Source organism: Hipposideros armiger, unplaced genomic scaffold (assembly GCF_001890085.2).
Source record: "Hipposideros armiger isolate ML-2016 unplaced genomic scaffold, ASM189008v1 scaffold_6, whole genome shotgun sequence".
Classification (NCBI taxonomy): Eukaryota; Metazoa; Chordata; class Mammalia; order Chiroptera; family Hipposideridae; genus Hipposideros; species Hipposideros armiger.
The window spans coordinates 8,770,587-8,782,687 of record NW_017731356.1 but is presented as its reverse complement, the minus strand read 5'-3'; the positions used below and the strand labels follow the sequence as shown (position 1 = coordinate 8,782,687).

Here is a 12,101-nt window from a genome sequence, read left to right as displayed (position 1 = left end):
GAGAGAGAATCACTCTTCAACAAATTAAAGAAAAGCAGAAGACTATGCTGGATTAAAAGGGGCATAAAACAAGATGCAATGTATGGTCCTAGATAGGATACTGGTTTGGACAACTGAATGCAAAATACATTTTGGAAATAATTAGAGAAATTTGAATATGACCTGGGTAGTTTATGAAGTGAAAATTTATTGAAATAGGTAGAGATTGTTGACTAAAAAAAAAGGCTATTTAATAGTATATACAATACCATTTTGGTTTAAAACAATGCATGTGTTCACATGTACATAGAAAAAAGATCCATAAGAATATACAGTAAGATATTTACAGCAGTATTCTATGGGTGGTGAGATGGTGATATGTTTTTAATTAATTTTTGCTTATTTGCATTTTCTAATTTTCTTATAAGGTACATGTACTGCTTCTATGATAATATAATAATATTATTGTTAATTAACTAAATAAAAAAATAAAAATGAAATCAGATATATCTTTTGATATATACCCAAGAGCTTCTAGTAATCAGAATTCTAACAGAAAATGAAATAGAGCTCAGCAAACCACTGCCTGCGGGTTAAATCTGGCCCACCACTTGTTTCTTGTATAGTATGTGAGCTAAAAATTTTACATTTTTAATTTTTTACATGATTAATTTTGTTTTTTATAATTTTTAATAGTTGCAAAAACAAGGGAAGAATACTATTTCATTGACACATGAAAATGTCATAAATTCAAAGAAAGTTTTATTGGAACACAGCCATGTTCTGGTATTGTCCTTGGCTGCTTTTGCATTACAATGTTACAAGGGCAGGATTGATTGAGTAGTTGCCTCAGAAACCATATCTCACCATCTGACCCTTTACAGACAAAGTTGCTAATCCCTGAAAGAGAATAAAAATCAAGACCATGGTAGAGTCACTAAAATCTAAAAAAGAACTACGTTCACACTACTAATTAGGAAAACGCAAACAAAAACCAGGTACCTTTTCATACCCATCCAATTGATGAAAGATATGGGCAAAAGACAACTCTCCTACACTGATGAGAGAATATACTGGTACAACTACTTTGTGGAATATTTGGCAACATCTAGCAAGACAAGGCTATGCATATCCTTTGACCCAGTAATTCCACTTCTAGGTATATACCCCTGGAAATCTCTCACACAAGAAGACATTTACAAAAAAAAAACAAAACAAAAAAATGGCATTTACAAGATGTGTATTACAACAGTGCCTGGAGGAGTTAATATATGTAATGAACTTTACACTACTGTAATAAAAAAAAAACCTTCAAGTGCTTCTATAAAATTTTGAAATAAAGTGTGAAGCAAGTATGACATAATGGCTAATATTTGGTAACTCACTTGGCATTCTTTTCAGCATCTAAAAGAGCTTGTGCCAAATCCCTGTGGGTCTTCTCTGCTTCCTTTGTTAATTTATTATCATGTGCCTGAACCAAACACAGCTCCCTGAAATAAAGCAAAGAAACTTTATAGTCCTAGTTGAAGATTTCCAAAAGGTTTCTCCCCGGAAATCAGATTGACACGCAGGAATATTCTCAGTTATCATGTGTACATCTCTTCCTAGTTTTTTCACCTTACAAGCCAATCAAATAAATCTAGCATACATTTGGATGGAATCTTGCCAGGATTGGCAATGGAAGCCAGCTGCCTAGAAAAGGCAGAAAGAAGATGTGGGGGATCCTCTAGAATGCAGAGAAGGCAGATGCTGACAGCCAGACCTCCAGGCCGCTCCCGCTTCCTCTGACACACCTACTCTGTCCTTTCATTCTTGCTATGAATCACCTTGCTACAAGGTTAGATGGTCACTAACCTTGATTGGTATATAATGCTTATTATTTGAACATTAACATTTATAATTTGCACTGCTTTGTAAACCTGATTAAGATAAACTTATCTATTTTGGAAGGAAAAACAACAGCGTTTTCCCCATTGAATATACACAGAGCCCTAGTTTTGTGTTGACCTGTGTAACCCATGTCTCTATATCTATACCTACATCTGATGTGACCCGCACATCAAACGAGCACTCCTGACTCGCGTCAGCGAGGAGTCTACCAAAAAGGTACCTGAGAGGATTGGGTGGGAGACTGGAAAAGAAAGAGACTAGAGACGAAAGCTGGGAACAGGAAGTCCACCCAATGCTGATAGCAGAGAGTGGCGCCATTTATTGTTTACACACAGCTTTTATAGCAAAAGTAACTTTCCTTAGGTAGGGGGTTTTGGGAACTTGAGGGAATAGTCCCCTTCTCCCAGGGAACACCTCCCCCGGGACTTTCCATAAGGTGTAGGGAAGCAATCTTCCCAAGGTTAAAGCAAAACATAACAAGCAGAAACTGTTAATAGGATGGCATTCCACTCTAGCTTTCAAGGCCGTTGACTGTTTTCTCCTCGGCGGCCAACCTTCCCACGCTGCTCACCCGGGTCTGAGAGCCTGTCAGCCTGCCAGCTTTCAGGCTTAACCCTTACTATAAACCTCCACCTCTCAGGCTTAACCCTTACTACAAGCCTCCGGCTCCCTACATACATCTATATCCAATCCTTTCTGTTCTCTTACTAAACAAGAAAAGAGAACAAAAGAGCCCTCACTTTTAATCATTCTACTTTCCCTGAATATTTTTTACTCTTTCTAGAGACATGACTTTTGTCTTGTCTTTAACATAATCAGTTTTTACCTAGTCAGTTCCTCAATAACATTCTTAAAATTGTACAGTTCTTGTATAATGCGCTGGTCCATCACTCGCTGAGTCACCAAGTCTTTGTAGAAGTCAATCATCTGCCGGGCAATTTGGTCAAGCATTTGTACATACCGCTCTCTGCAGGAGAAGGAAGGAAAGCAAGACAACATGCAGAAAAAAGGGAAAAAGGAGCAAAATTATGGGAGAATATAATGTTAAAGAAATAGTGGGCAGACACTCACGATGAGATATGGGAAAGAGCAAGGTTGGAAAGAAAGGGATCTAAGCTGCGTATTCCTGCCATGCTCATACACGTGAATGAATTGTGAAGAATTTTAACCAGAGTCATAATTATTTGGAATATAATATCAGAGATGTAAAACAAAATAAGGACTTTTTTTTCTTCTTCTAAATTACAAACTCTATGAATAGGCATCATGTCTCATGTATTTACATATCTATAACACCTAATAGAGTACCTTGAAGACAGTGGGATTTTATAAATAATTCAATTCATGAATAAAACCACTTTTCTCAAATTGACCAAAATGTAAAAAGACACCAACTGTATAAAAATAAACAAAGGGTTAAATACAACGAAGTCATTTCTTCTGCTTCTGAATAAAACCAAACAACATATTTGGACATAATCACAGATGATAAATTACGGATACAGTAACTGAGCAGTCTTCATTTATATTAAAAATCATCTAAGTATTATATTCTATCCCTGAAACCTCAGAATAATACCTTTGAGTTGAAATAGTCATTTAGCTTAATCTTGCACATAGACAGAAAGAATTATTCAGCCCCTCATTTAAACACTTAAAGTGAAAAGGCGATTATCAGCTCAATGTGCAGCTCATACATCAGGAAATAACAACTTCAAAAACACCTTCTTTAGCTAACATTATAGGAACAAAATACTCTGAAGGGCCTTCCTATGACAGTACAACTATATCCATGATAGAGCATACTTTTTGAAGCATTAAGGAGCTCACAGGAAGAAATAGAAGTCTCTAGGGATGAAAAACAAAAACAACAAACAAAACAATAAGCTAAGAATGGAGTAGGAGGTGGCAAGGTCAGGGTTGCCCCACTAAAAATACCAACACTGGGTCCCAGAGGCTAAGTCTTAGGCCACCTTTAAAGTGGGAGACCTGAGTGTAGAACTACTGCATCAAGCCAGGATTCCAGAAGGGAGAAAAAGCAAATCCTTTCTTCCGAAAGCATCCATGATTTATATCCTGAGGATATAATGGTTAAGATTAGAGAAATATTAGCCACACAAGCAAAGACTGCAAAATACTTATATCAATAAACCACCATGAATGAGACTCAGAAGAAACAAGAGTAGATTTAGATGCTACTGGTCTTCATCTATTAGAATTATCAAATTTAGAATTTAAAATTACACATGGAGTGTTTGAGAAATAAAAGATAGAATCTAAAAAGCAACAAAAAACTTATTAAGTATGATGACACACATGGAAACAAACCAATAGACCTCTTAGGGGACAAAAATGTAATTACTGAATTGTAAAACTCAACAGATGGGTTATAGCAGAATAGAATGGCTAAAGAGGGTATTCATGTCCTAGAAAAAATTATCCAGAATGCAGCACAGAGACAAGGAAATGGGAATTATGAAAAAGGGACATGGGACAAATTATTATTATTAATGCCCATTCAGGAAAAACAGATATTCAGAGAGATTAATAATTTGCCTATGGTTCTATGGCAAGTAAGCTGCAAATACATAATCTGAACTCAGTATTTTAATTCTACTATTCATTTCAGCTTTTGGAAAGTACCAGAGTCAAGAATAATTATAGTAATAATAGTCTTTATTATCATCATCTATAATAATTAAATGCATTGAGTGCCTAAGTCTGTGCTATCATTTAAACCTCACCACAATCCTATGAAGCACCTTAATGCCTGACACAGAATAGACACTCAATATTATTGACCAATTAATGAACAGATGAAAATTTTCACACCAGCTATTATCTTCACTTACAGATGAGAAAATTAAGGCTCACACTTTTACCAAGGTCACACACATACGATAAGTAGAAACCAGATCAGTCTGTCTCCAGAATCTCTACTTTTTCTACCATTTCACATAGCACTTCACTCCTAATCATAAAAGAATATTTTGTCAAACATCCCAAAAGAAATCACCTCAAGGAAGTTCTCAACTATTATATTTTTATTATAGAAAATATAATAGAAAAGCAATTAGGCTTCTTATTATCAATAGAATAGAGAAGTATACTTTTGTGATTTTCTCCAAAGCAGATACAAACATAATTCTAATACAAAAGTCGAAAGGAAACTGGAACACTCCAGTAACAGCTCTAACCTGATTTTGGACAATAGTTCTCCTCTATCTGCACAGTCCACGCTGACTTGTCGAATAAGCTCATGAAACACTGTATTGTAAATGGTCTGCTCCTTCTTCAATGTATGTAGTAGATTGTGCATCTGGCAGAAGACAAGTAAGTCAATTAGCATGTATTGCAATCCTGTCATTAAAACCATTTTAAGAGTTAAGGGCTCTACATGTGAATAAGCTTTAGAAACACCTTGATTAATTTATTTCGCTTACATTTTCCTTTATAAACATATGCATAAAGCGATATATTATTTTTTAAAATCTGTGTCTAATCATTACACCTCTTTATGTGAGGCCACAATATCACTTCTATGGTAAACCTGCCAAAATACAACACCTGAATCTAATTGCAAGTACACATCAAACAAACCCAAACTGAAGAGCATTCTATAGAATAACTCTCCTGTATTCTTCCAAATATCAGGGTCAAAAAAACCCAAAGAACTGTTTTAGATTATAGTTGTCTAAAGTAACATGACAAAAGGACTGTGTAATCTGGGATCCTGAAATAGAAGGAAAAATAGCTATAAAAAGCCATTACAGGCATAATTGATAAATTTGAACATGGACTATCATATCAATGTTAAATTTCCTGATTTTGATTACTGTATTATAGACATGTAAAAGAATGTCCTCATCCATAGGAAGTATACACCCTGGAATGTTTGGTGGTAAAGAGGCACGATGTCACCAGCTTACTCTAAAATGGTTCAGAATAAAAAATAAAAAAGAAGAAAAGAAAATGGTTCAGAATAAAACTATACATATAGAGATATGTAGAGAAGGAGAGAGAATGATAAAGCAAACAGAGCCCAATGTAACCAATTGGGTGAATCTGTGTAAAGGTTACATAACAGTGCCTTATATTGAACTTATCTGTAAGTTATAAATTCTATAAAAATAAAAATTTACAAAATGAAAAAGAAATAATCTTCATAAATAAATAAATCTATATCTATGTAAGACTGAAAAAGCCCTTTCATTAAGCACAAGATAAAAATTATAAGTGGTAAGAAAGCACGATTTAATTGGCAGTGTTTTTTGTTTGTTTGTTTGTTTGGTTTTGTTTTTTTAGCTGGGCCAGCCTGCCATCTGTTGGCAGCTCAGCTGCAGCTCAGCTCAGGCCAGGAATCAAACCACTGTTGCTCAAGGCTCGCACTCCTGAGTGAGCTCTTAACCAACTGAACCACTTGTCCGGCCGGGCAGTGTTTTTTATTGGTACATAAAATAAGCATCTTATAATTAATGGTGACTTGTATTCAATGAAATACAGTAATAATACAGTTGACTCTTGAACAACACAGGGGTTAGGAGCGCCAACCCACCATGCAGTCAAAAATCCATGTATAACTTTTGACTCCCCAAAAACTTAACTACTATTAGCCAACTGTTGACCGGAAGGAAGCCGTACCAAAAACATGAACAGTTAACACAATTTTGTATTTTATATGTATTATGTACTGTATTCTTACAATAAAGTTAGCTAGAGAAAAGAAAATGTTATTAAGAAAATCATAAGGAAGCAAAAATACATTTACAGTATTTACAAAAAAATCCATGTATAAGTGGACTGTGTAGTTCAACCTGTGTTGCTCAAGGGTAAACTGTACTAACAATTAATTATACAGTGTTTACCACATGCCAAGCACTGTTCTCGGCCATTTACATTCACGATGTCATTTTAATCTCCACCTAAACCCTATGAGGCAAATATTATTATCATCTCTAAGTTACAGAGGAAAGTGAGGCACAAATGACTTGCCCAGGTTCACCAGCTAATAAATGGCAGGGCCGAGATGTCAATCCAGGCGTTCTATCCCCAGAGTGCATGCTCTTAACCACTAGGTTACAGTGATCTTTGCAATTACCTTGGTTGGCCCTTTATATTCCTGAGTTTCCACACCAGCCCTCTCTAGCATAGTATCCATCACATCATTCAGCTTGACCACTTCTACTCTTTTATTAGGTTTCCTAAAAGATTAAAGGTGGCAGACGTATGTAATTAGTGTTATCCTCAAATCACAAAAAGAATATAATATGCATAAAGAAAATGTATATACTATGGAATATTAATGATATTTTAAAGCATTAGAATTATAAGTACTGATCTAGTGGGATATCAGTAATATAGTCTTTTTAAAAAAAGAAAAATGCAAATAGTATGATCCTCTCTCATAAAAGAATATAATGCTCCCTCCCCCCAAAATTCTATACACCTATTGTGTATGACTGTTAAGAACATAGAAAAAAATGTGGAGAGATAAACACCAAGCTGTCAATATTGATTACTTCACAACGTAAGAGAGGAAAAGGGACAAAGAAGGAAAAAAAACCAAAAGACTGTAGCAAAATGGAGTAATACTAATGGTTAAATGTAGAATACAAAAGTATTTTATATATGATCCAGCAATCCCACTTCTGAGTATTTATCCAAAAGAACTGAAATCAGGATCTCAAAGAGATATCAGCACTCCCATGTCCACGGCAGCACGAGTCATAACATGTGGAAACAACACAGATGTACATCGACGGATGAATGGATAAAGAAGATGTGGTATATTATTATATACCACACTGGAATATTATTCTGCCTTAAAAAAGAAGAAAATTCGGCAGTATGCAACAACATGGATGAACCTAAAGAATGTCATGCTAAGTAAAATAAGCCAGTTGCGGAAGTACAAATACTGCATGGATCCACTTACATGAGGCATCTAAAACAGTCAAACTCATAGGATCATAGAGCGGAAAAGAGGTTTCCAGGGACTGGTGGGAGAGGGAAATGGGGAATTGCTAATAAGCAGACAAAAAGTCTCAGTTATGCAAGGTGAGTAAGTTCTACAGGTCTGCTATTCAACATTGTACCTACAGTTAACTGTATTCCACACTTAAAAATTTGTTAAGAGGGTAGATCTCATGTTAAGTGTTCTTACCACGATAAAAGAAAATTAGAAAGCAATATAGAGAATTAAAACTATAAAAATAGCATTTTATAGTACTTAAATATTATAAATATATAAAAATTGAAAATGCAATTGGACAAATGAAAACACTGATTAGATGACAGAATTGTGGCAATATTGTCTTGGGTTTCTGCTGTCGTTTTAATTTGTGTGTGTGTGTGTGTGTGTGTGTGTGTGTGTGTGTGTAATACAGTACCAAGAAAAATGAATATATATGTATATAGTTATTCTTTCTAAAAAACACTTTTGAAAATAAACTCTACTTACATGGAGGGGAAGACCAATAGCCTATTTTCACTATCTGTGAGGAGAGTAGTATATTTGCTGCAATAAATACAACAGGTAAATGTTATTATAAGAAAATTATCTTGCTTGTTTATCACATATCATAACATGATCAACTTAAGATTGGAATTGAGAAGCTTGAAGACAACCAGAAAGGTTGACCATCTTGCACATAAGATCATACTTAAATAGTCTTAGATATCTACAGACACAGATGTAATGATATTTATTATATTTGAAACATTTTTTAGTAAAGGAGCTTTAATCACATTCCTTAATATATCACAATATGAAAATTTCCTTGATTCATTAAAAAGAGCCTTTTCAAAGGTGGAAAGATGTTCTCAGAACATGTAAGTCAACTAAGTTAAGTGACTAAATAGGTTATAAAATGAGTAAGAAGCAGACATGAAACCAGAACATAATTTTCTTGACTCCCAGCTACATTTGTCCTCTGGAAGTACTTGTTTATACCTAAATGACTATCACAATAAAAGCCACATGGTAATCCTTTAAATTCATTATTATTTATATATCTTTTTTCTTCCCCTAGCTAATAAGCATTTCCTTTGGTCTCCAACTTACTCTTCAATAGTTTAAAACCGTGTGTGTGTGTGTGTGTGTGTGTGTGTGTGTATTAAAGCAAATGAAGCACCTAGTGAGTCAGGATAGAGGGTATATGGGAGTTCCCTGTCCTATTTTGTAACTTATTTATAATTTCAAAATTATACAAAAATTAAAAGTTACCCCAAAAATGAGTTCTACTTAGTTCTCTTTGGCAAACTATTGTTCTGAAACCCACCATCATAAGGAAATGCCATATAACATGTGTACTGGATGGATATGGTAAAAAGCGTGACAGCTTCTGGATATTTTATTATAAAGCCTTAGCCCCAAGTTTTAGTTTTTCAAACTATGAAACATTCAAGTGTTGTTTCAGAAAATAAAAGCAAGATCCCATTTTCACTCCTATAACCAGGAATCATAGAAAACTGGACAGGAATAGTCTGCAGTCTGGGGCTAAGCCCTAGAATCGTGCGCTATGAGAATCCAACTTTTGGGGCTGCTTGCCTTGGTCTCCATGGTCATTGCTCAAAACCATTCCCGAAGAGGCATAGCTAAGCATTCGGAACAAAGATCCAATTTTTTCTAATTCAAAATTAAATAATAGGAAAAGACAGAGAACAATTTAATCTCTAAACTCTTTCAAGACTTTTTCATTAGTTTCTTAAATTAAAATGATTTTTAAAAAATGTATTAGGTTGGTAGGCCACATGTTTCCCCATTTCAGTGCAAATGTTGACTAGGAACATGAATGAACTGTGTTCAGGTTCCTCTCTGTCTGGGAAGCAGGAAACAGTTCAACTTGTCAGGTATTCAGTGTAGACCATAGTACTCACTCATCATAACACTCCAAACCGGAAACTCCTATATTTGACACAATATGAAATTCTTCAGGAATCAAAGTATCTGTTAGTTTCTTTGGCTTAAAAAGAAAAAATAAGAATGAAAACATTAGTAGATGAAAAAAACTGAACTGCACAAATTCTAACTCCTACCCAAAGGAATTAGATTTTTATTTATTAAGAGATTTGGATTAGAAAAATAACAATATTAGTAATATGGGACATGGTAAGTAGTAAAAAATTTAGCAGAGCACACATTAAAAATAAAAAACACCAAGAATTACAGAATAACCTTTTTAGTATTAGTTACAGGTGTCTCATATACCAGTCAAAAAATCCATTGACTCTTTAAAATTCAATAGGAATTTAAAATTCATCTTAGCAACATCCTCAAAATAAGAATTCTATAACTTTAAACTGTAGATTTCTAAAAAAAAATCAAGAATTCTATATCGTATTTTCTAGATTAAAGTGGATAACCGAAAAACAACTTAAAATAAGGTATCTTTGATCTTTTCTCACCAAATACCTTTTTCTAGAAATAATTAAAAGTGCTATGAAAACTGATAAGCAATGCAGGTTGTTGCTATAATACAACACTGCTTTATATGTGAGAAAATGTTTTCTTTAAAAAGTAGAGAGGAAATTACTAGTCGAATATTTTATTTACCTTATGAGGCACAATGACACCATCACGTGACTGTAAGGAACTGTCTGAATGTGGGGGACAAAGCATACTCTCCCTTGCCTCCCCTTTAACATATTTAACATCATACAGAAAAGAAATATCCCTAAAAAATGAAAAAATATATATTAACAAAATCAATTTTCTGTCTGGCTGCTGGATAAGAGTGGGTAGGGGCCACACACATCCTTCTTGTGGGTAAACGGGCACAAAACTGGTCTCGTTTCCTTATACTTTACCAAGGCTGAGGCATTAGAGATGACTTCCCCCCGCATAAAATAAAGTATAGATGCTTTATGACACTAAAGCCCCAGGACACAAAAGTCAACAGTTCATGTTTCTGCCACTTTTTCTGCACTGAGATATGGCTGAGTAATAACACTTTATGTTTAAATGCGTTGTATAGTTTTACAAGCGCTCTTCCATCCATTATTTCATTTGTTCTTTCTATATCCTTGGGAAGTATACAAAATGGAGCAAGTCTGTTATTCTCTTCTTACAAATGAGAAAATGGAACTCAGAAAGATGAAATAACCTACCCAAGTATTAGTAAGTTCAAACATTTCTTTCAGATGAAGCGCTATTTCAGTAAGAAGCACACAGGGAGTAAACTGATAAATGGACCACACATAGAAAATAAGCAGGTCACGTACTTCAGAAGAAAATGCTGACATTTAGAATATTTTTAGGAGTGATATAAAACCAACAAATAGTATTTGCTGATTTGATCTGAAATAGTGCAAAGGTTAAGGATTCACTTTGAGGAAAACCAAGGATTAAGCACTTGTTTTTCAAGGTTTTCCATACCTTGAAGCTATGTTACCTTGCTCTTCTCAGATACACAAATAAAAGAGGCGCTCAAGTTAGTCTGTCTGTCTGATCTGGTCCCTTTTACTAGGGTACAACAAGGAATAGGAGAGTAACGGGACAAGTACACAAGGGCGTGCAAAAAGAAAATTTAAACAAACTAAAAGTAGGTACAGCCAGCACCTACTGCCATCCTACTTACAATACGCATACACAAAAAGGTGGTGCTGTACCCTCTTCAGTTTATATTGTGATTCATCAAAGATACTGCAAGCTTGGACCGGCCAAGCGGCGCATTGGTTAAGAGCTGGCTTGGGACGCCAGCTCTAAGCAGCAGGACCCCGGTTCGGATCCCACATGAGGGCCAGTGATGCTGCGCCCTCTACAGCTAAGATGGTGAATAACAATTCGACCTGGAGCTGGGCTGCTGTGAGTCACCAGCGACAGCATAGGCTGCAGTGGAGCTGCAGTGGGCTACCGTAATGCTACCATGAGTGGCCGGCAGCCAGTGTGAGCTGCCAAGAGCCACCATGAGCGGCCATCCAATGGCCAGCAAGTGACTGCCTCACCCAGGAAGAGCACAATGATAGTATCAACATGGGCCAGTGAAGTGACGCCCTCACAACTAGACTGAAGAACAAAAGGACAGCAACTTGTCTGTTCCTCTTCCCCAATTCCCCAATGCTGTTCCCCTCTCCCAATTCCCCAATAAAATCTTAAAAAAAAAGATATTGCAAGGTTGAAATTTTTTTATTCTATTATGTTTTCAATCCTGCCCATTCAGGAAATCATACTAAATGAGAAAATGGCTTTATTCATCTGCATTCACTCTCCACCCCCCCACCCCACCCCCCCG

General features: G+C 35.5%; 1 protein-coding gene across 1 annotated transcript in view; it reads right to left on the bottom strand.

Annotated features, from left to right (window-relative positions):
- Window positions 1-10,691, bottom strand: part of AXDND1 (axonemal dynein light chain domain containing 1) — a gene marked incomplete at its 3' end in the record, with an annotated part of 46,461 nt that extends 35,770 nt beyond the window's left edge. The window contains exons 1-8 of the mRNA XM_019647057.1: window positions 10,678-10,691; window positions 10,424-10,544; window positions 9,748-9,833; window positions 8,330-8,386; window positions 6,968-7,070; window positions 5,067-5,188; window positions 2,696-2,836; window positions 1,365-1,469 (exon numbers count right to left, since the gene is read on the bottom strand). Coding sequence (XP_019502602.1) covers window positions 1,365-1,469; window positions 2,696-2,836; window positions 5,067-5,188; window positions 6,968-7,070; window positions 8,330-8,386; window positions 9,748-9,833; window positions 10,424-10,544; window positions 10,678-10,691 — 749 coding nt within the window. The remainder of the gene's footprint in view (window positions 1-1,364; window positions 1,470-2,695; window positions 2,837-5,066; window positions 5,189-6,967; window positions 7,071-8,329; window positions 8,387-9,747; window positions 9,834-10,423; window positions 10,545-10,677) is intronic.
- Between the last annotated feature and the right edge of the window lie 1,410 nt (window positions 10,692-12,101).